The sequence below is a fragment of the Cottoperca gobio genome, chromosome 8 (assembly GCF_900634415.1).
Source record: "Cottoperca gobio chromosome 8, fCotGob3.1, whole genome shotgun sequence".
Lineage (NCBI taxonomy): Eukaryota > Metazoa > Chordata > Actinopteri > Perciformes > Bovichtidae > Cottoperca > Cottoperca gobio.
Window position 1 is genome coordinate 17252008 of NC_041362.1, and position 26887 is coordinate 17278894.

General features: G+C 44.7%; 1 protein-coding gene across 1 annotated transcript in view; it reads right to left on the reverse strand.

The window, feature by feature from the left end:
- usp43b (ubiquitin specific peptidase 43b) overlaps window positions 1-26887 on the reverse strand; it is a 70977-nt gene that overhangs the window by 34594 nt on the left and 9496 nt on the right. Inside the window, exons 3-4 of the mRNA XM_029438167.1 lie at window positions 14486-14583; window positions 5938-6030 (exon numbers count right to left, since the gene is read on the reverse strand). Of these exons, the coding sequence (XP_029294027.1) occupies window positions 5938-6030; window positions 14486-14583 (191 nt within the window). The remainder of the gene's footprint in view (window positions 1-5937; window positions 6031-14485; window positions 14584-26887) is intronic.

A 26887-nucleotide genomic window follows, 5' to 3' on the forward strand; every position in this document is an offset into this window, starting at 1 on the left:
CACACACACACACCTGATATCACACACACACACACACACACACACACACACACACACACGTCGGGTTTACCGGGGCTGGAGATCAGAGTAGTAGTAACAGATCACAGATCAGGAGTCAGAGTTGAAAGCAGACAGGTAGGCAGGCTTTCCGATGTAGGCTTGCAGATGATCTGACAAGTGTGGACTGAAAAACAGGGCTTTCTATACAGGGCATGATGAGTAGTAAATGCAGTGCAGCTGGTAAGTTAACGAGGGTGGAGCAGAGACAGGTGGAGGTAATTGAAAACAATTAGTGGTGTTACCAGGCAGGGAGAGGGCTCATGACAGGACCCCCCCCCCCCCCCAAGGGACGGCTCCAGAAGTCGCCAAGAAACACCACCAAGCCGGGCGGGAGGAGGGGAAGCCGGCGGAGGGTCAGAATTCCTCTGAGCGGTCAGAGTCCATATCCTCAGCGGCACCGTCTCCATCAGAAGACTCGACATCCGAGGACCCCAGCTCAGAACCAGGTTCAGGGTCAGGACTAGACACCGGAGCAGGGGCAGGCCAGGGCATGGCTGGTCAGGGTGTTGGCGATGGAATTCAGTGATGAGGGCCAGATCCACAATTCTTCCAGCGGGAACCCGAGACCTCTCTTCAGGACCATAACCCTCCCAGTCCACCAGATATTGGATGCCCCTACCCCTTCGTCGAGAGCGGAGCAGTCGCCGGACCGTGTAGACGGGGCCACCGTCGAGGAAGCGCGGAGGAGGAGGCGGTGGTGCTGCTGGGACCAGTGGGCTCTCATGTACAGGTCTGAGCTTGGAGACGTGGAAGGTGGGATGTACCTTCATGGTCTTGGGTAGCAGTAGTCGGACTGCCGTAGGGCTGATGACCCTCTGTATGGGAAAGGGTCCAATGAAGCGAGGCGCCAGTTTCCGCGACTCCACCCGCAGTGGTATATCTCGAGCTGACAACCAGACCTTCTGTCCGACATGGTAAACTGGTGCTGGAATCCTCCTCCGGTTAGCTCCGATAGCATAGCTTGCACTGGACTTCAGGAGTGTGGCGCGAGCCTGGGCCCATGTGCGGCGGCAGCGGCGGGCATAGGCGAGCGCAGAGGGACAGGTAGCATCTACCTCCTGACTGGAAAACAGAGGTGGTTGATATCCATAAACACATTGAAAGAGGGAGAGTCCGGTGGCAGAACTGGTGAGTGAGTTGTGGGCATATTCTACCCAGAGAAGATGTTGGGCCCAAGCACGGGGGTTGCGTGAGGTCACACACCTCAGTGCCTTCTCCAGCTCCTGGTTCATGCGCTCTGTTTGACCATTCGACTGTGGGTGGAATCCCGATGACAGACTGGCGGTGGCCCCAAGAAGGTTGCAGAATTCCTTCCAGAAGGCCGCAGAGAATTGAGGGCCTCGGTCTGACACAATATCCCTGGGCAGACCATGGACCCGAAACACATGTTGCAAGACCACCCGGGCGGTCTCCTTTGCAGTTGGCAGCTTTGGGAGGGGCACGAAGTGGGTCATCTTACTGAAGCGGTCAACGATGGTGAGGACGACAGTGTTTCCTTCAGATTGCAGGAAGGCCCGTAACGAAGTCCAGGGAGATATGGGACCAGGGTCGCATGGGCACTGGCAGAGGCTGGAGTAACCCAGCTGGGGGCTGACTGGGGGTCTTGTGCTGGTTGCAAGTGGGGCAAGCTCTAACAAACTCCTGGATATCTTTTCTCATCAACGGCCACCAGAAACGTTGGGAGAGCAGATGGAGGGTGCGTGTGATTCCGGGGTGACAAGCCAGGCGAGAGTCGTGCCCCCACTGAATCACCTGAGACCTCAGATCTGCTGGGACAAAGAGACGGTTAGAGGGGCATGCACTGGGGCCCGGCTGGTTCCGGATGGCTTCTCTGACCTGCTCCTCAATGTCCCAGGTCAAGGCAGCAACAACACAGGGGCTTGGGAGGATGGTTGTCGACTCCTCATTGGATGCCTCATCCTTCTGAAACATCCTGGAGAGTGCGTCGGGCTTGATATTGCGGGAGCCAGGACGGTAGGAGAGCGTGAAGTTAAAACGGGTGAAGAATAATGACCACCGACGCTGGCGGGAGTTCAGCCTCCTGGCTGTCTGGATATACTCCAGGTTTTTATGGTCTGTCCAGACCACAAACGGAACTTTAGACCCCTCCAACCAGTGGCGCCACTCCTCGAGGGCGAGCTTGACGGCCAGTAGCTCGCGGTTGCCGATGTCGTAGTTGCATTCTGCTGGAGTCAGTCTACGGGAGTAAAAGGCACAGGGGTGCATCTTGCCATCCTCTGCTGCTCGTTGGGAAAGCACCGCTCCAACTCCTACATCCGAAGCATCCACCTCCACCACAAACTGCCGTCCAGCGTCAGGCATTTGGAGAATAGGGCCTGAGGTGAAACGAGCTTTGAGGGTCTTGAAGGCTCTGTCAGCGGCTGCTGTCCACTGAAACGGCTGTTTCACGCTGGTCAGCGCAGTGAGTGGTGCTGCCACTGTGCTGTAACCCCGGATGAATCTCCTATAAAAGTTGGCGAACCTCAGGAACTGCTGCAGTTTCTTACGGGTCTCTGGAACCGGCCACGACACCACAGCAGACACCTTTGCAGGATCCATTTGAACGCTGCCTTCGGTCACCACATAACCCAGGAATGAGACAGACTTGGCGTGGAACTCGCACTTCTCTGCCTTCACGAAGAGAGAGTTCTCCAGCAACCGGCGTAGCACCAACTGGACATGGTGAGTGTGTTCTGTCTGAGTTTTTGAAAAGATCAAAATGTCGTCAAGGTAAACGAAAACAAACTTATTGAGCATGTCTCTGAGGAGGTCGTTTACCAGCGCCTGGAACACTCCTGGGGCATTGGTGAGACCGAACGGGATGACGAGATATTCGTAGTGTCCTGTTGGAGTGTTGAACGCAGTCTTCCACTCGTCACCCTCTCTCATCCGCACCAGATGGTAGGCATTCCGCAGGTCTAGCTTGGTGAACACTGTGGCCCCTTGCAGCAGTTCAAAGGCAGAGGAGAGTAGGGGTAGAGGATAACGATTCTTCACTGTAATGTCGTTCAAGCCCCGGTAATCGATGCACGGACGGAGAGAGCCATCCTTCTTTCCGACAAAGAAGAATCCCGCTCCCGCGGGGGAAGATGATGGACGGATTATGCCGGTGGCCAGTGAGTTGTTTATGTAGTCCTCCATGGCTTTTCTTTCTGGGGCTGACAGCGAGTAGAGACGGCCCTTCGGGGGTGTGGTGCCAGGCAGAAGGTCGATGGCGCAGTCATATGGTCTGTGTGGTGGCAGAGACGTGGCCTTGGACTTGTTGAACACCTCTCTCAAGTTGTGATAACAGGCAGGAACATTGGATATGTCGGGGGCGGTGCTGGAAGCTCCCCGGTCGATTGGCAAGATGGCTCCCTTTAGGCAGGTCCGATGGCAGCCCCTCCCCCACTCGCGTATTGTGCCTGTTTCCCAGTCCAGTTGGGGGTTATGAAGACGGAGCCACGGAAATCCAAGGATGAGTGGTTGGCCGGGTGAGGGTAGGAGATGGAACTGGATGGACTCCTGGTGGTTTCCTGACAGCAGAATTGTCACAGGGGCCGTGATGTGAGTGATGGTGCCGAGACGGTGTCCATCCAGGGCTCGTACAGGAACGGGTGGAGTGAGTTGTTGACGGCTCACGCCCAGTTGCCGCACGAGCTCTGTGTCCATTATGTTTGTTTCGGCTCCAGAATCCACTAGGGCGGCCAGGGTGTGATTTGTGTCGCAAAGTCGAAGGCGGAGCTGAAGCAGGGGTTTTCGGATGGGGGGAGACTAAAGATGTATTGAGCTCACCCGGATCTCCCCTACACCTGGTGAGCTGCGGCTTTTGACGGGCTTGACAGGCGGGGGGTGGAACGTGGAGGACTCCCCCCGAATGCGGATGGCTGGTTGTCTCAGACGCCCTCTCTCTCTTCTGCGGGTCTGGATACGCCGATCAATGCGAACGGCAAAGGCAATAGCGTCATCAAGTGTCTTGGGCTGCTCATGAGAGACGAGCTCGTCTTTAATGTAGTCCGCCAGGCTGTGGAGGAAGGCGTGCACCAGTGCCTCGGAGTTCCACGAGCTGCGACTTGCCAGGGTACGAAAGTCTATGGAGAAGTCTGCCACCGTCCGATTGCCCTGGCGGGTGGTCAGCAGTGCCTGTGATGCTTCGGTTGTTGTTGAACCTAAGTCAAAGACCTTTAACATCTCCTCTTCGAAGGCACTGAAGGAGGCACAGGCTGGGGTCTGCCGGTCGAACTCTGCCGCTCCCCACAACCGAGCTCGGCCGGTGAGATGGGTAATGACGTAACCCACCCTGGCTCCCTCCGTCGAGAAGGTCCTGGGCTGTAATGCGAACTGCACTCGGCAGCTGGTCAGGAAGGCTCGAATCTGCTTCGGGTCACCGTCAAAGCGTTCCGGATAGGCCAATCCTCGGTTCTGGAGGCGGTACTGCCGGAACTGCAGCGTTGGACCCTGAAGCAGCTGGAGAAGACACAACAGCGGGATGGAGTAGGGCAGACGGTACTGGAACAGACGAAGCAGGCGTGGCCAGCATTGGTGAGTAGCAGCAGGACGTGGGCTAGTAGTGGTTGTTGCTGGTTAAATTGTTGTTGGTGGTTGAGTTGGAGCAGGGAAGCGATATCGCCGGTCATCCGATTGATGTCTCCCTCAGTGCGTTCCAGTTGCTGTAGGACAGACATCTCAGTCTCTACCTGCATGCTGGTCTGAGCGTGCGCTGGGTCCATGATGGTCAGATCATTCTGTCAGGACAGACAGACGAGGACCCAGGAGCGCAATTTCGAGATCAAGGTTTTATTGAAAACACACACACAACAGGGCCGAATGAGGCACGGCAGTAGTACAGTTCAGGGATATTCTAAATTCGTAGTCGTAAGGCAAGTCGGGTTTACCGGGGCTGGAGATCAGAGTAGTAGTAACAGATCAGGAGTCAGAGTTGGAGTCAGAGTTGGAGTCAGAGGCAGGCAGGCAGGCAGGCAGGCAGGCAGGCAGGCAGGCAGGCAGGCAGGCAGGCAGGCAGGCAGGCAGGCAGGCAGGCAGGCAGGCAGGCAGGCAGGCAGGCAGGCAGGCAGGCAGGCAGGCAGGCAGGCAGGCAGGCAGGCAGGCAGGCAGGCAGGCAGGATTTCCAATGTAGGCTTGCAGATGATCTGACAAGTATGGACTGAAAAACAGGGCTTTCTATACAGGGCATGATGAGTAGTAAATGCAGTGCAGCTGGTAAGTTAACGAGGGTGGAGCAGAGACAGGTGGAGGTAATTGAAAACAATTAGTGGTGTTACCAGGCAGGGAGAGGGCTCATGACAAAGGTAAGTCATTGTTCCTCAATGCTGAGAGTTTTCCACCAGCTTTCCCTTTTAATAGCAGCCCTCTAGCTTCACAATTACTTGTGTTCCTGCTGCATGTTGTGCATGAACAAAGCTGGGTGTTGTCCATTCTGTTTTCCTATCTAACCCTTTTCTTTAAGTGCCTGAAGCTTAAAAAAATAGTTCCACATTCTCCTTTCTTGCTGAGCATTAGATGATCCTAATAAAACTCTCCTCATATGTTGTTTTGTTCGATTCAAAGTGTAAAAATGACAAATCATCCCTGTTTTCAGTCTTTGTGCTAAGTAAAGCTAACCGGCTACTAGCTGTAGCTTCACGTTTAACCCACCGATCCTCTCATCTAACTCCCAGCCAGAAAGGGAATCAAATTATTCTAATACTAATACACAGTGATAATAGTGAGGCATCACAGAAAACACAGATATTATACTGTAGGTTAATATGTTTTGGAAACTGGGCTGTCTAAAATAGATGCAGTCATTTGTTTGGGACAGTTTGAAATGGTCTACCTGAGAAGAACCATGATTTCAGATGAAAGCCGTAAATCTGTATTGAAATCTGCTGTCCTCACCTGGTCTGGCGAAGAGGAATGGGGAGCGAGATGCAGAGGAACGGGTCAAAGGTGTTGCTCTGTTTCATACAGTGTGGGCACGTCAGTGACGATCTGAGGAAAAGAAAGCACACAGTTACATTGGTCCTGAAAAACCAAAGACTTCCAAACTAATCTCAAAGTCCTCCTGATTAAGTCTGGCAGGAAAGGAGATGTCTTAATCTCATTACCCAAGTGAACCGCACGGTCAAAAAGAACACGTGTTTCATACGGAACCACTTGATCTGATTGTGAGAATGGAAAAGATGAGTGATGTAACCGGTGAGAATGGGAGAGACGAGTGGTTGTGGTGTGGGGGGTGGTAGAGGAAGCCCCCTGGGTGATGGGGGTATAAAGGGAATCAGAAGAAGAGGTTTCCATCTTGTTGCATCACTTTCAGCCATTACAGGATCCGGAGCGGAGGATAGTACGGAGCTTTCCTACGCGCTGGCCTTTCTTCCTCTGCATCTGAATGCACAGGACACAGATCACTGAAAAAGAAAATGTCTAGATGCGCACAGCAGGGATTTTCTATGGCAATACTTTTCCTTTCAGTCCCTTTCCTTCATAGTCAGACTTCTTTCAATTAATCCCACTCAGGAGGAACCAGCTAGCCAACTGTTTGAACAATGAGTCGGAGAGCCCACTGAAGTTAATGGACTGATTGCTGGAAATTATTTCGTAAACTGTCCTGTAACTAAATTAAATATTTTGTCCAGTATTTGGAGTTAATCTGTGCAGGATTTCCTGGATAAGACTTTCTGTAAATACACAATAATTAAATGAATGTTGAATTAGTTTCCTCTAATAAAAAGCACTCTATTTGTTTTCCAATGATTTCCAAACAGGGTACTTATACCCCAAAGGGTACTTCTGCAGTTGCGAGGGGGTGCGTCTTTTGAAGAAAATAAATAAATAATAGAAATTATGATTTGAAGGAAAACTAGAATTACCGGCTCGCAGTTCTATTCCTGCCACCAACCAATCAAGTGTCAGTTTACGTCCATGTCTGTCCAAACTGTCACCGCTTCATCCTGTTAGACATCTGTGTGATATTCTCAATTGTTATGGACAAAACCTTGTTTTGTGAGGCCACAGTGACCTTTGACAACCAAAATGTAAATCAGTTCATCTTTGAGTCCATGAGGACGTTTGTGCCAAATCTGAAGAAACTCCCTCAAGGTGTTCCTGAGATGTAGCGTTCACGAAAATGAGATGGACAGACGGACAACCCAAAAACATTAAGCCCGTCATGGCTGTCACTGACGCAGAGGCATAAAAATGTATACAAATATTTAGTCAGCTTTAAAACTTTAATACTAGCTACATGTTGTGATCAAGAGCGCATGAAAACTAGTTAGCAAGGGAGGAGAGAAGTCTAAGGGGTCAGAAGTAACAGGCAGCTAAACATAATGTATAAAAGGCTGAAACGTGTAGTTTCTGCCACTGAACTAAACACTGCCGGCCTCAAACAATCTTCAGTGACTGTTTCCAACACTTAAATGTGACTTTGGGGAGGCAGCGTTCTTTATGGAAGAAAGTTTCATTTAAAAACCAGCAGGAAAAAAGATTTGGTGCAAAAAGGGAATAAAGAAAAGATTGGATTAAAAAATATTTTTAACGCCCGTTAGCGAGAGAGTAACTTCTCAGTCTTAACATTAAAACTCTGGTTATACCTTGCAGGTCTTTGGTATGACTGTGTATTACTGCATAGATCTTCTGTTAGCATTGAACTGTCTCACCACAGTGGATATTAATACATTATTCTGAATTAAACTTCTTTGGATAAACAGATCGAGGGTCATATATATTTTAATGACATAATTACCGGGTACAGTGCTAATGTCATAGCTCTAAATTACTTTTTCATTGCATTTCTTTTACCATCTATGGATGGATGTAAATCTGCAGCCATCTGCAGTGAAATAACTTTATTAATGACAGTTTTGATTCACCACTGCGACTGACAGTATGGGAAGCCCCATGCTGCACATAAAATGATAATAGACTTGTGTGAAGCATAACCCAGCAGCAATAAAGTACAGAGAGTGCGAGGACTCTGGGAGACTTAAATCTCACATGAAGAAAAATCCTGTTTTCCACATCTTAATTAACATTTTGGGATGATATTTAGATTAAATCAAGAGAATTGATCGACTCGTTTCAAATGCCACGTTATGTTTTGCTGTCACAAACCATGCCTTATAAATACTCCCCATCCTCTCCCTAATTCTCATGACTCCCCAATCTTATGTGTGTTGACCCTTTACGACCTTTACACGGCATCCCACCATGGGAAATTAAGCCATAGATGAACTGTTCAAATGTGTTTTCCTTATAGGAAGGCACCTGACAGACCCAGTGGGGGAGGAAAGGGGAGAGAATAAAGCTCTATTCAAGCAAGCCCAGCTGACACTGGCTCTTAGTGGATCTCTCCCTCTTGGCAGAGCAGAATGGCTGCCCTACGGATGTCTTATTCTCGCCAGGAAACAGTGAGGGTAACTGCACTCCATGCATACAAATCACACTCTGCTTCCACTAAAACATAGATGTGCCCTGCACTGCTCGAAAACACTTAAAAAGAGAAAAGGAGCAAAGGAAGAGGTAATATTCTGGTGATGCTCTAATGGAGGAAGCGTGCAAAGGTTGAAAGGGAATGTATAGCCCTGTCTGAGAGGCAGCCACGCTGAAGGGACTCTGAGCTCGACTACCAAACACTGTAAGGGCTTTGGACAGTAATGCAGGTATCTTTATCTATTTTATTTCCTCTCTTTGGAAAGAAAAGTCTCAATAGGTTCAAATGAAATCGACTGGCCGCTGATTCTTCTCACTAATCCTGGCATCTATCCTCTGTTGGGGGATGAACGCTAGTTTATTCACCACACTAATGCTCTGAACTGGAAACGTTGTGAACCTTATTGTGTGCCTCATCCTTCACTGATTGAAATTACAATACACACATCCTAAACAGGGCCTGTAAAGTACCAGTTACCCAATCCTTCAAATCATAACAAATCAATCAGTGGATAAAACTATAAATCTAAACATTGGGTCAGGCAGTCCGGCTGATCAGAGATGAGGGTCTCTCAGAGAAAGTGGCATCGCAGTAAGACGAACCGCGCTGAAACTGCACCACGGTTGTAATCTGAAACGCTCGGCTGCCCGTCACTCGGCTTCAGAGTAATGAACAAGACAAGACAGACATTTTCATTGCAGTCTCCACCGACTGCAGCCCGCGACCCACCCGCAGAAGATCACAGTCTTTGATCTAATTTAAGATTTACTTACTTGATCAGAGAGAGTAAAGAGCAATAGGTTTATACGTTTTATACTGTACTGAAAATGACAGCTCTGATGTTGATCAGCTCCAGCATGGGACGACAGAAAACATAAATTAAGTTTAAATAAGTCTTGGCTTGGCTTGGACAGTGATTTAACTTGCTTGAACATGTATAATGGCCGTGATGATTGCATAGTGACAAACCGTGCTATTACAAGGATATTTCTCCGGTCTGTCAACTCTAGATGTTGTATCACATCGGACACTGCATTGTGAAGTGTTACACAGGCAGTGGTGGGGCCTCGGCACTCAGAGGAAAAGAGAGGGACAGGAGTCAGGAAGTATTTGTTTGAAGTCCAGTACCAGCAGCGATAATACATACATTATTCATCTCCTTTGAAAACCTCTTAGCCTGTGATGCATGTTTTTTTTAGCATTGTTAAAATATAATCTGACTGTACACTTACTGTATATGTTCCTCTGTAAAGTTTGTGCTTAGCCAACCCAGTCATGTATATATTCCCTCTATACCACCTCACGCCCTCTCCAGCACAGTATCTGAGTGGGTGAGAGGAATACATTTTGCCTGCCAGGCGGAAAAGACTGCTGCTTCCTGTCTAGACACACCCAAAGTGTCACAGCTGAAACATTTGACAGTGAGGGTAGCAATTAAGAGATGCACTCTGACAGATGTATTACTGCCAGTCACACAGATATGCCAATTTTCAGAGGAAGTGGCAGATGGAGGATGGTGCCGACAAACAAGATATCAGCAGTTAAGTCTGGAGGGAACTACTTTTAGAAAATGTTTTAATTAAACACAGATCAGATGGTGTTGGATCTAAGACCTTGATAATCAGTCAGTGTGACCAGAGGTTTGTGGAGGAGGTCCTAATGGTTTTGGGCTTTTGCATCAGCATCAGGAGCTGCATACAGAAGATACAGCTGACTATCAGTGATGGAAGAAGTGATTAGATATTTGCACAAACATGGATAAGAAAGAAAGATTGAAAAGCATTAAGGTAAACTGACAGTATGAAGCAAACCAGGAGGGAGTAGCATCATTGAGCTGATTTTAGAGTAATGAATTGCAAAGCACAGAGTGCAGTCCTAAACTTCCCTGTATAAGAGTAAATATAGTTTTTAACATGACCATGACCGCAACAAATCTGCGGTGCAAACTTCCTAATGTTTGTTTAGACCACACCAGAGCTGACACATAAGTTGACGAGATAAACTCCACATCTGAGCGACGCTCCTCTCCCAGTGGGCCACAGCTGACAGATGTACATTTCATGTCAAACTAATTGACTGCGTCTTTATATCTTGGATGACTGATTGATGGGAGTCATGAGTACATACAGCTGCATTAGAAATGTTGATTATACAGTGGGGATAAAAGCCTGCTTTATATAAATTAAATTAAACTCTTTGTGATTTAAAATACACCAGAGAAATTCACACTGGTGAACATACTTGACCACTGGAACAGCTAACAACCTCAATTACTGTATTTAACCCAGCAGAAAAAAGGTAAGCACTCTAAATAAGTACTTGCACTAAAAGGATTTAGTTAGTGCACCGGGCAGTTATTCATCAGACCTTTTAGCATTACTACTCGTGCCTGCTTGGTAATTACTGGAGGGACGGCACAGATTTACTGTGCTTCTAGCTGGGCATCTGTGTCTCTGTATAAAAGACTTAATGACATTTCCAATTCATCAGCTGTATCTAGCAATTACATTAAATCCGATCAATGAAATACCATACAAGCATGGTGGACTGTGTGAGGTGGACTTGTGTCACGCAGGTGTTACACAATTATATTTGCAGTCACTTACGGAGCAACACTGTTTGGGTATATTGTCATTCTGGGACAAAACACAGGTCTGTTCTTCGACAGATGTGTTTACAATATCTATTAAGGCTGTGACCTTTCTCTTGCAGGCCAGTCTGACATTTAGACCACCTGACAACATTAGAGCTGTGGTACACTAAACACAAATCACAAGACGGTATATGTTGATTTCAATACAGATTACAGTGATTCCCCGTGAGTCCGTGCGACGGCCCTCCTCTCCTTTCCTCTGCTCTGTCTACACAGTACACACTGAAATGTGCACATAAATTAGGTGCAGCGCCCCCCCAAGACAATGGTAGGGGAAACACTGGATTAGAGTACAGCCAACATCAACACAGACTCTCGGTAAGTCATTCTTTTTGCAAAAGCGGCAGAGATTCAAAAGGTTTTGCTTACACATATATCCTTGCACATAAATATATCGACCCCCCCCCCCCCCCCCCCCCTTGGCGTCCCTCCCCATGGGTCTCCCATGGATGGCTTAACCGTAGTTAATTAACAAAGGTATAATGTTTATTGTTTGTCTACTCATGGCCCATGGAGCTCATCCTTTATTTGCACTGCTGCGTATGACCACGTCTCGAGAGTGGAGCATTTGCCTTGTTCATTTCGGGCAGTAGACAGCTTAAGGAAAACAATGTCATGAGAAATGTCAGTTATTTCCTGGTTGTGAGGCAGCAGCCATCTTCGGACTAAAAGTAGTTTTAGCAGCTGTAAGACCTTCTTGAACCGAGAAGAACAAATGAATTAAGTTGCCACATATTATCTGAGACTGTTAAACTGTTTATGGTACAGAAGCAGAAAATAAATCATAGTGTTACATTTCAGATAACAGAAGTATAGATCATAATGAAACAAGCTAACAAGCTTATTTGAGACACTAATTAGAGACTCATCGGTTTTTCCCTGGAAAAACTAAATTAAGGGGCAAATAACAGAAATCATTTCACATTTCATTAAGGCTATAAAGCAATAAATAAACATAACAGTGAGAACACTAAAACTACTCCTAAGTGTGAAATTACAGCCCTATGCAATAGTTTGCCAAACCCTAACCCACTGTAGCTACATCTCAAGCCTTCTGTTCTCGCAGAATATATGGGCAACGCACTAAAGGCCCTGTCACACATATCTGTATGACAGAAACGTATGCCGGCGCATACGAAAATTTGTCGGACTCCAAATACGTCCAACTTTTCATCGGATCAGATCGGAAAAGTGAACATATACAGATACGCATGTCTAGCGCATCACTTCCTAATACAAAATGTATCAGACGAATGCCCAACGAATGCATAAGATATACAAAAATATGGGCAACACGCTGGTGTACATAGATATAAGGTAAGGTATAAGTAGTATTCATTAAGAGCTCACTGTGTTACGCTGGTGTACGTAGATATAAGGTAAGGTATAAGTAGTATTCATTAAGAGCTCACTGTGTTACGCTGGTGTACGTAGATATAAGGTAAGGTATAAGTAGTATTCATTAAGAGCTCACTGTGTTACGCTGGTGTACGTTGATATAAGGTAAGGTATAAGTAGTATTCATTAAGAGCTCACTGTGTTACGCTGGTGTACGTTGATATAAGGTAAGGTATAAGTAGTATTCATTAAGAGCTCACTGTGTTACGCTGGTGTACGTTGATATAAGGTAAGGTATAAGTAGTATTTGTTAAGAGCTCACTGTGTTACGCTGGTGTACGTAGATATAAGGTAAGGTATAAGTAGCATTCATTAAGAGCTCACTGTGTTACGCTGGTGTACGTAGATATAAGGTAAGGTATAAGTAGTATTCATTAAGAGCTCACTGTGTTACGCTGGTGTACGTAGATATAAGGTAAGGTATAAGTAGTATTCATTAAGAGCTCACTGTGTTACGCTGGTGTACGTAGATATAAGGTAAGGTATAAGTAGTATTCATTAAGAGCTCACTGTGTTACGCTGGTGTACGTTGATATAAGGTAAGGTATAAGTAGTATTCATTAAGAGCTCACTGTGTTACGCTGGGGTGCGTTGTTGAACGCTGATGTTTTGAGTATGTTCAAAATTACCGGACGTACCCGACGTGTGCTTCATAAGATATGCAGACGTTACGTTACGTTAGACATACATGAATACGGAATACGTACGTGAATACTTACCTACGTAAATATAGTAAGTGAATACCTACGTGAATACCTACGTGACTACGTTAGAGGAACGTTAGATATAGGCTACGTCGGCTGACGGTGAATCCTACAGCCAATGTATTGATAACGAGTGGATACCCTATTCCTACCCTATGTTAACATTATGCCTGACGACGGTGTAACTTATTAAACGTGTTTCTACAGTACAGCTAGCGTTCAGCATGTTAGCCGTTCTCCAGCATCAGCATGACGTGAACCAAATGGCACTTTTCCAGCTCCGTTGGCCAGACGCTCTGATACGTTTTAAATAAGTAAGTGATAAGCTATCAATGCTTGACATATGTATAATAATTTGTTATGTATTCGTTATGTATACGTCAGCTACAACACCGCTGTGGAAAAGATGGACGTATTTGGACTCTGACACATTTGGAGCTAATTTTCATATATGCCGGCATGTTTCTGCCATACGCAACTGTGTATGTCTGGCGTGTTCGGCGTATCGTCTGCGTCCTTCAAACGATCACAACATACCCTTAATTTATATCAACCTATTTGGATAATGACTTTGACTGGGGTCAGTGGAGTGTAAACTTCCCCAAATGTAATAACATTAGAGCAGAGCAGAACCTAACACTAATGTTAGTATACAATCTGATATAGTGTCACCAGGAACAGCTTCCTCACAATGGTGAAATACTACACAGTGGATGTGCTGGTTGTGATTGTGAATAGATTGTTTTATTTTATTTTAGATGTAACCTTTAACCCCACAACAAATGTAGTATGAAATAGCCCGGACCTTGTAAGTAAGCTGGGCAATGACTGTAGGTAGTTAGCTAGCGTTAGTTAGCTAGATACGCTAACATTTGTAGCTTCCGTTAAGGCAGACAGAGACACTATTAAATCCCTTTTTAATATTTTGGCTGTAGTGTTTTTGGATTTGATGAAGGTAAAAAAAAAAAAAGACACCATCCTCCAAACTGTTCATATACAGAGTATCACTTTTACCAGAGCCCCACGCACACGGCTTCAACATGCAGAGAAATCCAAAGTTTGATAGACAGACAGAAGTTATGATTGGACAATCACTGTTTGGGGGAGGGGTTCAGCAAACAGTACATTATTACACCATAACATTTTCACATGGTGATATTAAACTTCCCATGGAATCACTGTAAAGTCTCCTAAAATATATATATATATATACATATGTGTGTGTGTGTGTGTGTGTGGTATGTTGGAGAGGATACTCACTTGTACTGCGCCTGGAAATGTTCCTGGACAAAGCTGTGCTGGACTCTGGGCTGCTGGGACGGGTCAGGAGACAGCACCTCCTCAGCTCCACCGAGGCCCTGCAGCACAGAGGAGACCATCCGTAAACACAACGCTGTCACACTATCAAATTCTTCAGAGAACCATCATAGGTTAGCAGTTTCCCATCATTGTGAGAGGGGAGTCTTACGGAGGCTCCCGTAGAATGCAGCTTTAGCACTTTTCTTTAGCAATGAAGTGATAATCAAAGGTGGAGGAAAGCATTAATCCAAACATGAACCCCTGGGGAGCCCCTGTTTCATCTACTCCCCTACAACAGAGAGGAAGCTGGCCTTGGATGAAGATAAAAGAAAGATGAAAAACTAACACACTGATCACGGAAAGCAAAGAGGTGGGACGGCCCTCACAGGGGGCGTCTCACAAACTTCAAGGTGTATTTAAACTGAACAACATTCTGCATCCGTTTTACAGAACAATGAACATGTTTTCTTCACTTAACGACTTCTATAGTAGTTATACATATATTTGTTACGCTTGGTAATATTGATGCTCAAATGTGAGCAGTCTAGTATTTCCCTGACTCACGATGACTGAAAGATGTATAGTGCTGTTAAACAGCTACACAATAGACACATTAAAGAAATAATACAACATTTTGGGTACTACTCCAGAAGCGAAAAAGTATATTTCCCAAAATGCCCAACTATATAATTCATTTTGGAAATGGTTGTGCAGAGGAGTGGATTAAATCTAAAAGTGCTAACAGTTATATTAAGCAGTCACAATGTATCAGTTAGGACATCTCTGTACAGTATCCACTCCATTTCACACGTTACCAGAAGGGGAAAATGTCCTGAAAATGTCACCAAGTGGTTCTGCTTAAAAGGCCATCATGTGGCATTAAAGCACCTGGTTAGCATTTATCCGTTTGCACGCTATCAACCCCACAATAGCCTGGTGTATACGTCAGGCACTTGAGAATGCATTAGGTCCTCATATCATTTCAGCTGTGCTTTCACACCGGGCTGGCAGTGCCAAACAGAAATGCACTCCGATCCTTCTCTGTTGACACACGCTCTCTCCGTTCCTTTCCTATTCCTTGGATTTCTAGCTCCTGGTCCCAAACTGGCTGCCACTGTTCCCAGGCTGCCAGCTAGACCATGACCTCCGCGCACAGACGGAGCTGAAAGGAGGTTTAGAATTTCTAAAAAGGGAAAAGGGAAGTGGAGGGCGTGTGCGTGCATCTCAGAAATCATTGCGAGACAGAGACGGGCAGGAGGGTCCTTTACAGTTCACCACTATTCCAAATCCTGAGTCTATTCTTCTAAGAGCATTTTAGCTTTGCAAAGACAGAGCGCGAGACTGCAACCTGACCTTCCTGCTGCACTGTGCTTCAACAGGCACATACAATCACACATCCCTACCCTCTCTCTCACTCTTTTCCTCTTTGCATGGAGTTCAGGCTTTTTCTATCACTTCAGTTATATTCTCCCTCAAAACAACAGGACTTTCAAAACCCAGCTGATCCTTTTGTTGCTTGTTCAGGTAAAACATGCAATGTGTAGTGCGTCTTTTTTTAATATCACGCACTGACATCAGGCCCTGCATTCCACTTCCTTTTTTCCTCCACATACTTGGTAATGGATTCCATTGCTATCTTTATGTAGAGATAACAAAGCCACCAAGTGCAGATACTGTTGGTCTTATCACTTCTCAGAAATCCATGCCCAGCTCGGCCATATCAAAAGACTGCAAGGTGTCAGCTGTGTGTTGACAGTAGCTATTGAGGATATGGACATTTGAGCTCAGTAAGAAAGTGAGACTTGCACACAGACATCTGATAAGGCCTCAGTCATCTAAATGATCAGGGCCAGATAGCAAATCCCACGGAGTAAAGTGTGACTGCCGCTGGTCGAAGAAATTGTTTTAGTTTGTTAAGTGATCCCGACAGAACAGGGGTCCATTGTAAGAGGTGCCATGTGCCCGTTTGAAATTGAGATGCTATCTCTGAAATTGGTTGTCAGAAAAATATGGCAACTTCAAACTGATAAAAAAAAAATGCAACTAAAACAAGCAGGCAACAGATATGAGAAGCTATTTTTAGAGTCAGGTCTGACCGGTAGACGGCTACAACAAAAGGAAAAGATAATGGGAAAAACATAGGGTGTGAAATTTCTGTTTTTACATTTACACACTAGGATTCTTCTTCTGTACATGCTGTACAACAGTGTACACATATTGAAACATTTTCTTTTGTTTTGGTTAGTTTTGTCCATTTGCAGCCTACAATGCAAGCACATACATTTTCCTACAGTGCAGATGCAGCTGACCTACTTATCTTCTGTTCTCTGTTTATTGCACTTATTTCCTATAACATCAATATTACTTCGTTATTGTATAAACATTTATTGTACAGTAATTATTATGTAATTAAAACCCTGTAAATTAAAGGTTAACATACAAATTAAAGATTTCTATTGCCACTTTAACTTGTCTCCCCTCATCACATACTTTGAGCTGGTTTGTGATAAGTAGGGGCTATTCCTGGGGAAAATAATTATAATTTGGAAAATAGGAGTAAATTAGCCTGTGTTGTTACCTCCTGCAGCAGACATAGTGGCTACTGATTTGGTTTTTCTCGGAGGAGTAACTGCGGAACGGTTTGCTGTTTTTGGAAGAGCTGTTCGCAGCTATTCATGTCACTGTTACTTCCCTTCAGGATAGTTTGTTGGAAAGGGTAGCATTTGATCCTCTTTTGGACCTACCTTTGGTATTTTAGGGTCAGTTTGGGCTAGGGTACCTTTAAGCAGTGGGTAGAGCTGTCACAAACCGGCTCACAGTATGAACTAATGAGTGAAGACGAGACAAATTAAAGTGCCAATAATTGTATTGTGTTTGAAATAAACAAAGATAGCCATTTCTAAAAAAAGAGGTGTTGATGTGCAGCATCAGTAGTGCAGGATGTGTATGGATGACAGAGAAACATGCGTGTTGTAGACTGCAAAATGCCACACCAAACCAAAAACCAGGAGTAGTAAAAAGCAGACGGAGAGGAAAATAAAGAGGTAGGCTTGTAAACATAAACTGTGAGCGCTAGCATTCCACAAAGTTGTAAATTATCCAGCATCTAATCAAACACTTCATTGTCATTCATCTCTGTCACAGGTCCTTGCACTCAATACAGTCAAGTGGGAATACAGTCCTTCCCTGCTGCTGGCGTTATTTTGTCATGCAGTTATTAAACAAGAACATAAATATAAGCAATATTTCCTGAATGAGAGGTCGATTTCCGCCCCCGCTCTCAAACTGTCTGGACATTAAAGAGCTTTGGGCTTAGTGGTCACAGTTCCATAAGACAGACAGAAGCGTCCACATCCAGCCAACATATCCGAAAAGGTAACATGGAGAAATATAAACTGCTAATATCAGAGATATGAAAAATCCTGAGAATTGTCTACCTCTGCTTAATCCATAAGCCTCAATGCAAGGAGAGGGGCATGTGCCAGTGCCCAGAGGAGCAAGGAGAAAATTAAAACGAAAATCTCTCACTCTGGCACCTTAGCGTGCTGTAATTGATTTCTGGGATTTAGATAAATGACAGAGATACAGCATACAGCTGGTGTGGTGGGCTGGAGCCTTGCCTGCCGGCTCAGCACTGTCAGCAGGAGGCCAGAGTTCACTGACTGATTTTTACGCTGACTTAAAAAGGGAAGAGAGAGGAGCCGGAGTGATGGAGAGAGGCAGACATGATGAGCACATTGTTGTCCAGCTGGCTGCTGAGAATCAGACAGCTATTGTGTATCTCATTGGGAACACCATTGAGAAATAGAAAGTTAATCTGGGGAATCATTTTTCGATAGTTATTCATATTGACAAACAAAGATGGCTTCCTCCCTGAATATAAGGATTGATTATTTCCCCAGGTAATATCAAAATTAATAGGAACATAAGTACAGTATCGACTAAATAAAAGTGGTAAATACTCAGCTAATGCCAGAGGACTTTCCCAAAGTAAGATCAATGTTATAAAAAAAGAAATTTGGCAGCACTGCATTTACTCATAATCCATTTCAGCAGTGAGGATGCAAACACAGATGAGCAGCTCACTACCAAGTCTCGGTTAAATCCAACACTGTTGACTCCTGGTCATCTGCACTTCAGTATGAAAGCCTGAAATCACACAGATTAACGGCGCACTCTGTCCCATCGGCTTTCAATTATTCACCCCAAAAATGTTGCTGCGAGTGATTCGTCTCTGCGAGTAGATCCACTGTAAAGGAACTCAGGCACTCTCACTTCACTGTGGCGAAAATCCAGGAAAAGCAGCCCCCCCCATCCTCGCAGACCACCTGTCTCATCCTGATGGGGTTTCAGGGTGGGGGGAGATAGAATGTAAATGGGGGGACGAGTGTTCCCAGTAATGGCCCTGAAGTGAATAATTTAAACAAGCCGTGGAAACACACAGGGACGGACATGTGCTGCTGCTGAAGAAAGCACTATAGGGGAGTGATTGAGAACAAGTTCCAACAGCACCTAAATCCCTGTGGTGATCGTAACAGAGAGAGAGACGCGGGAGCGGAGACACACAGATGTGGGCAGGTGTACAGACACTGCATGTGTGTGTGTGTGTGTGTGTGTGTGTGTGTGTGTGTGTGTGTGTGTGTGTGTGTGTGTGAGAGAGAGACTATCGATATGGACAGTTGGGGATAGAGCGAGAGAAAAGAGAGTGTTATTGAGTAACTGAAAGTCAAAGTAGTACAGACAGCTGACATACAGCGCATTGATAAATAATGGACAGTCTCCTTTAACACTGCCTCCTGTTGCTTGCACACCTCTCTATAAATAGTCTCAATGATACGGACTGTGGAAGCTTTTCTCTGACCCTCCGCCGCATTATTCCCCTTCGCCGATCACTCTGGGTGGGGTGCATTTGTATGGACATGCAATGTGCCTAGACATTGGTGCATGGACTCAAACTGACCTCACGGTTGTAACTGAATGACTGCTGCATGAACAGAAGCGATGCAGTACACTGGGTTCAGTCTGCACTAGGTTTCACTGACCGGACGGGACGAAGGAAAGACGCAGGTCAGTGCACCCGTCAGTACTGCAGCTACTCGCAAGATCACGGGTGTTATATATATCGTATACACAGTACCAGTCAAAGGTTTGGACACACCTTCTCATTCAATGTGAAAGCCAACTTTCTGACATTTTTTTAAAAGTTGGCTGTTCTCAGCCTCTCAAATATGACATTTCCTGCTTTTCTGTTTTATATCATATTAAACTGAATATATTTCGGTGTTGGACTGATAAAACAAGACATTTAAAAGACATCTCCCTGAACTTTGAGAAACTGGGATGAACATTTTTCACTATTTTCTAACATTTTATAGACCAAAAGATGAACCAAAGAACTTTCGGCAGATTAATCGATAATGAAAATAATTAGAGCCCTACTGTTAAGAGCTGTGAGAATATATATGCATCAATAAAGCATCTGTAATGCTGTCAGATCTTTAATTTGCCTTATATTTCCACAGAAAAGGTATCTCTGGCATTACACCGCCGTCCGTAACCATGACAGTGACTCTCTATGAGCAAGCATCCGCTCTGATGAAATGTCTTTTAACAAAACACCTAATTACTTTCTGGCTCCATTGATGCTTTTCTGTGCTCTGACCTGAAGGTTCAAACAACTTCATACATTTCTCCCAAACTGATCAATAGTGTCACAAAGCCAAGTTTGTACACAGAGCAGAGGTGAGTTGAGGTCACCAGGATTTACTTTAAGATCACCCTTGAAATGTTTACAAGGTTTTAAAGCTGCCTCTCTGAAACTCTACATGAGCAGTTATTAGCTGTGCTGGCGGCATGGCTCCATGTATAACATGTTAGTCTATTGTTTCTCCACTTTGGGTGGATGCCATGTACAGACAGACATCCATGATCCCCAGAAGATGAATCCTACAGACTATAGTGAGCATCTGACCTTTTCTCTAGTCACCATGAGGTTGACATTTTTGGTTCTAAGTCTTTACAACGATGGGATGGATTGTCATAAAATGTGGGGTTAAGTGTCTTGCTCAAAGACACCTGTGGTAAGTAGGATAGGCTTATTGTGGTTGTTTTTGCATGACTGGTGCTTTTGCAAGATTCTTTGTGGAGAAAAATCAGTTTTACAGATTTGTCGATTAAATCGACTAATCGAGAAGTCGACAAAATCGTATGAGTGTTCGTCCACTAAGAATTTCCACCTGAGGGACAGCCACAGTCCTTACCAATTCATTCTAATAATTATTTCTTGTGTTTTCAGAATTGACATGCCGCTGACAGCCATTTGCATTTATTTGGCATATTTGCATGTAACAGAAACACAAAAGCAAACCATATATAAAAAAGGAAATACTGAAAGACCTGGTTGATCAATTCCATCTCAACAACAAATGTAATGGAAATGTGACTGAAGTGAGAGTCAAAAATAAAAATGAAGTATGACGGGTATGACTGGTAGCTGTGGTGTCCTGTTCATCATGTAAGGCCAGTCACAAAGGCTGTTCATTGAATCCCACTCTCTGATGGTGAGAGATGCAAGGAGAAAGCCATTGCAGAGGCAGCGTGCATGAGTGCAAGAATCTAATGAACACAGGCCTCAAAAGGAATTTCAACAAAACATGAAAGAGGCAGAGGAGGAAGAAATACTGTGATGGATCAGACAGACATGGTAGACAGGAACAAACACAAGAGGAGCTGGTCAGGAGGGAGGCCCTAAAATGTCTTGATGCACTGCCGACACACTTTCTGACTGACAGTGTGGTGTAGTAGAACAAGCAAGCTGCTAGTTTTTTTTTGGGGTGTAATATGAGTGAGTCACATTTTAAAAGCAGGACATGAGTGTTGTGAGTGATAACTGAATATGACGTCGCCTTGACCAACCACTCTGCCAACCACCCCGATCCTCTATCCTAAGACTGAGTCATAAATGAGGATACTGACTGAGGCTGCAAAGGTTTCTTACCACAATTCAAAAAATGGACTGGAAACTCTAAATTGCTCAAAAGGTAAACATGTGAGATTGAGTGACGGCCTGCCATCAGTTAATCCACCTGTTGTGGACTGGCCCCTTGTTCAGGATCGTCTTTTGTCCAATGCATGCTGGGATAGGCTCCAGCTGTTTGAGTTTGTCACACATAAGTAATGGAGATGAGTAGGGATGCACAGTACCAAGGCCAATACTGAACTCATTAATGGAATAGTTTGACATTTTGGGAATTACACTTGTAGAGAGTTAGAGGAGATGATTGATACCACCATCATGTCTGTATAGTAAGTATGTTGCTGGCACCAGGAGACGTTAGCTTAGCTTAGCACAAAGACTTGAAATGGCTGTTCAAAAGTAACAAAATCCTCCAAACATCCCCTATAAATCCTACTTATTATCTCGCTGCATCACTTTTGTTTAATTTGTACAAAAACAGGTGTAAAAATCGCCTTTGTGCGAAGCTAAGCTAAGCACCTGCAGCTTCATATTCAACATACAGTCACGAGAGCAGTCCCAGCAAGAAGGAGAAAAGGTGTATTTCCCAAAATGTGGAACTATTCCTATACGCGGAGCACATATCTGCCAAAGGTCATGATCCACATGAAATACTGTTTTGGGTTCTGCTCTTCAGTTCCTGCGGTAAGCTAGAGTAAGTAAAGCTACCTGCCAGGCTGTTGACAGTGACTTTTTGGGTATTATCTCACATTACCCAAACGTAAGAGATTGCTTTAAAACTTTGCATGGACAAAGAGTTTTAACAACATTTTATAAAAGAAAACAGCTCAGGAAACGAGGACTAACGTTCTTGTTTACATTTGAACATGTTTCCTAAAAGCACCTGAAGTTGAGTTAATATATTGTAATGATGCAATATCACAAGCCATCTAAAAAATATTAATAACATTCTCACAAACCTACAAAGGCATGTTGGTGTATGAACCACCAACGCATAGAAGCGATCTGTAGTTACAGACTCGCATAAGCGTTCACATATCTTAATCAGTTCCACACAGAGACGTTTACAGATAATGACTTAAACCCTAACCCAACCACAAACCTGGGAGAAAAGTCATTGAAACTAGTGAACTGGTGGCACATTTTACTGGTGAATACGACTTTGTGAAATGTCTTTGAAGAAGATTCATCCCACCTTTAAGAGAGCAGCAGGAGAAGCTGAGGGGGAAATTAATTCTAATGAAGGCGGCTCGGCCTCCTGAGCTGAGGAGGTTTATCATTACTCTCCTGCTTCTGCGGCTGCCGCTGAGGACTGTGGCGACACATCCTCATGATAAAAACAATACACACACACATCAATCAACAGAGACACACAGGAGCCTCTGGTACCTGCCAGAGAGTTTTAATGGCCACCACAAACTGCAATAAACAAACTCATATACAGTGATATTGTTAATAAGAATTAAATGTATAATATTGTAGAAATACAAACTTTGCCATTTGTATTTAATGAAAGCTCTTTCTCCAAACTGGCATTTGTTGGTGAAGCCGGAGCGATAATGATTGCTTTTTAAAAAATCCATTAATCTTCACAAGCAGATTCAATTTAACTCAAGATAACACATTAAAACTGGACATGGCGTGACTGACACGCCTTCCCTGCTTAAATCATTTATATCAACAACTGTTTGAATCATTCCAGTCAGCCTGGTTTCAGGCAATTGAATTTCTGGAAAGCCTCCACTCAGCAAATCTGAATCGCTTAAATTGTTGGGGTCGGTGCTGTCTGCCAATCCGGCCCAGCAGGGTTGGGAATAATTTGTGTGTGAGGGAATTTCTTTGTATTAAATAACAAATCAGTCTGTTGATTTAACTATATTTCTCTGCAAAACAAGATGCTTCATTCTTCTCCTCAGGCAAAACACGTTTGAAGACAAAGAGTTCAAACAATGACTCTTAAACAGCTCTGCGTGCTGCCGATTTCAACTTTTAACTGTCGAATATTTAACTTATTAAGCAATTAGACTCATGTAGCGTCTCCGAGAAGTCAACATCCCACAAAAAATGCAAATGGTACTTTTATTCCTTTTATTTCACAAAATGTTTTCTGCGCTGGGATCCCTGCAGAGCATTAGTGCAGTTTATAGAAATGTCCTCTGACTGCTCCAGACAACACAATGAATCACCACTGGCATAAAGAACGGTTAGATGTAGTTTAATTGTGTCTGTGCCACAGTGAGCAACCCCAAGACAACAAATCCAGCTCCTTGTTTTAGGACGCGGCGTTGAATCCTACCTCCATGCCTGACAGAGATGCTTCATTCATTTAGATGAACACTATTAAGTTCATTTTAGACTCGTAATGTATCTAAACTAAGCGGCAACTTCTTGGTCTGAAAAGTGTCTTTCTAATATCCAGCAGGGGGAGGAGTCAGATTATATAGAAGTCTATGAGTAAATGACCCGACTTCTCACTTGATGTATTATCACAGTAACATTTTCCTAGTTTAACGTCTTCTTCAGTACATTATAAATTAAATGATGGTCACATTAAGAGAAGAATAGCCAATAAAGTAATGTATGCTTCAGGGCGGGGCTACCTTGTGATCGACAGGTCGCTACCACAGTGTTGTCCAGTTTGGGTGTTATCTGTGTTTTCATCTTACAGCGTTAACTGTTTCACAGTGTGTTTTCAATTCATGAGATTTAATTGCAACATTTTGGTCGCCTAAAAATGTGATGTTCACTGTCGGGTTGTACTTAGCGCCACCCTCTCATGTCACTTCTGGCTCCAAAAATACAAGATGGCGAACCAAACCAATGGATGACATCACGGTGACTACGTCCACTTCTTACAGACTATGATCTGCACACAGACAACTCTCTTTTTAGCATCTGTTGGCCAATCAAATCTGATCTGGGTGAGAGAGGAATTTAAGTGGTCATAATCTGCCCCCACAGCTGCTTTTCCAGCTGGGTGGCTCCTAGCCACAGGAAGCCATTTCAGCTTGGCAGGGCAGCCAGAATCAAAGGCAGAGCGGAGAGGAAACCCACACACACAGCAGAAAACACACAAGAGGAATCACAACAGAACTATTCGCATCCAGCCCTGACAAGAGAGGGGAGCAGCACTGACCACACACAGGGCTCGGCTGCGTGTTAAGAGGTGCATTTATGGGCATGTAGTGGTAGAAGGAGTGAAAACAAACCATGTTTGAACCCTTGGTACAGTGTCTGGGTCACCGTCTGTATGTGTATCTAAATTCAGTACACAACCACCCACATAGTACATATCAAAGGAAAGGAAGGAAAGGAGAGCACAGCTGATAAACAAGGAGGTGCCACATTGTGATTGTTGTGCTGGTAATGTGTAGGAGGACGAAGACCAGGCTTATCAATCCCAAGAAAGTGAGCAGTTCCAAGAGCTAGCCAACTCCCCTGACTGAGTAACCAGTCGTGACTCCTTGAATATAAAGTAACAGTTAAAATCCTACCAACCTCCTCTCCAGAGGCTCATGCAACCAGCTTCAACAGAACAAGCTAACAGCTGCTCAATCACTGCAGGCCAGAAGCTGCAGGTCAGCATGCTACGAACATATTTACCTCTGGACTGGTAATATCGGCACAAGAGTATTTGTGCATCTCTGAGACATTAGTCCAATCTGAGCAGGTTTTATCAGTAACTGGACCAACATTAGATACAGCGAACAAACAGCACATCCTGGCTCTAGCTAAGGTATATTTATTTTCTTTAAAAAGAGTAAAACTTAAGCCTGAGATTTGTGTAACCTATTTTATGTTTTATGTCCTCCAACAAAGCCTGAAAGTTGTACTGTCATAGCTCCCCAATTTTAAGTATATGCATTTTCATTTGTCGTTACAATTCAAATTATGTTTATTTAATTTATTGCTCAAATACCTAATTTACTTCAACTTTGCAGCCATCAAGGTCGTGTCACTTGTGTGAAAAGCATTTTTCTTCATTATGGTAAATTAAGTGCATTTCAGGGCTGGGCTGCAGTACTTGTGCCTTGTTGGAATCTGAATTGTCTCGGGTGTGACGTGGAACGCAAATTAGTAAATAATATGGGCCAGTAATCTACTTTAACTTGATTATTTTTACCTTTGGTACAACTAGTCTGTTATCTATTATTTTGCCTGCATTAACAGAAATGAGCTGTTATCCAAGCTGTTTGTGCACGGTTCATTTCTCTCTCTGTTTCCCCATCTCTCTGGCTGTCACTACTGCTTTATGTTCCCCCACCCATTGCCACACTATTGCAGAGAACTCAGTCTCACCTCTTCTTCTCTGTACTAGGGCTGCACAACAAGTGTCTCTTTCTTCCTGCGACTTACAAAGAGCCACATTCATATAGCACACAGAGAGAGAGAGAAAGAAAAAGAGAGAGAGAGAAAGAAAAAGAGAGAGCGAGAGAGAAAGAGAGAGAGAGAGAGAGAGAGAGAGAGAGAGCGAGAGATATTTTCACACTGTGTTTCCTAAGCGATAAACAATCAACAAACCAAGAGAGAATGTACGCCACGCAAGTCAAAGCCATGGGGTGTCAAGGTAAATGTTACACTGTGTGTAGTGTATGTCTGCTTGTGTGTATGCAGAATGATGACCCGTCACCCTCCACTATAAAAACCTACTTCCGCAACAACTACTCTGACACTCAGAGGTTGCAACCACATAGCCAGCCCAAGGCGGCTGCACATTGAAAGGGAGAGTGAAGGGGGGTACCCTCTCTCTGCCTTTTTATTTGGGCTCTGACTCTCCTGTGTTAAGTGGTAACTAACAGCACATGCTTAAAAACAATTAGCATAGGCCCACAGGCTCCTGAATTGGCAGCAGAAGAGGATGAAGCTTGCCGACTCCTAGGCTGTGAGTGGGAACGTGCGTGGACTGGTAAACGGAGCTGACGCCTCACATCATCCTGGCTGTGACCCTGGATGACTCTGCCAGTCAGCCAGCACCACCAGAGCTCCAGCAGGGTGGCGACAGAGGAGATTAACACAGAGGTGAACCAACAAACAAACAAACCAACACAGACCAAAAATGATCCTGAATGAGTTTGATTTAGACACTTGCAGCTGCTCTTCTTCTGCCCTCGATGAGCCCCTCACAAAGCTCCTTTGTGGGTCGAGCTTTGACAGCAGACTGCATGTCACAGCTTTACTGTACATTCTTACAGAGGCACACTATGTAAGAGCTACCAAAGGGATGACTGATTCATCGTGAGACAAAATGACAGAAATAATTTCCCTCCCATTCCTGATAGTGAGCAGAGGCCTATCAGGCCGCATGTTTCCTCGCTGATAAAACCGAAATCCATGACAACCTTGGTGTCTGCAAAGAGCCGACACCGGCTGATGGCCTGGACAAACAT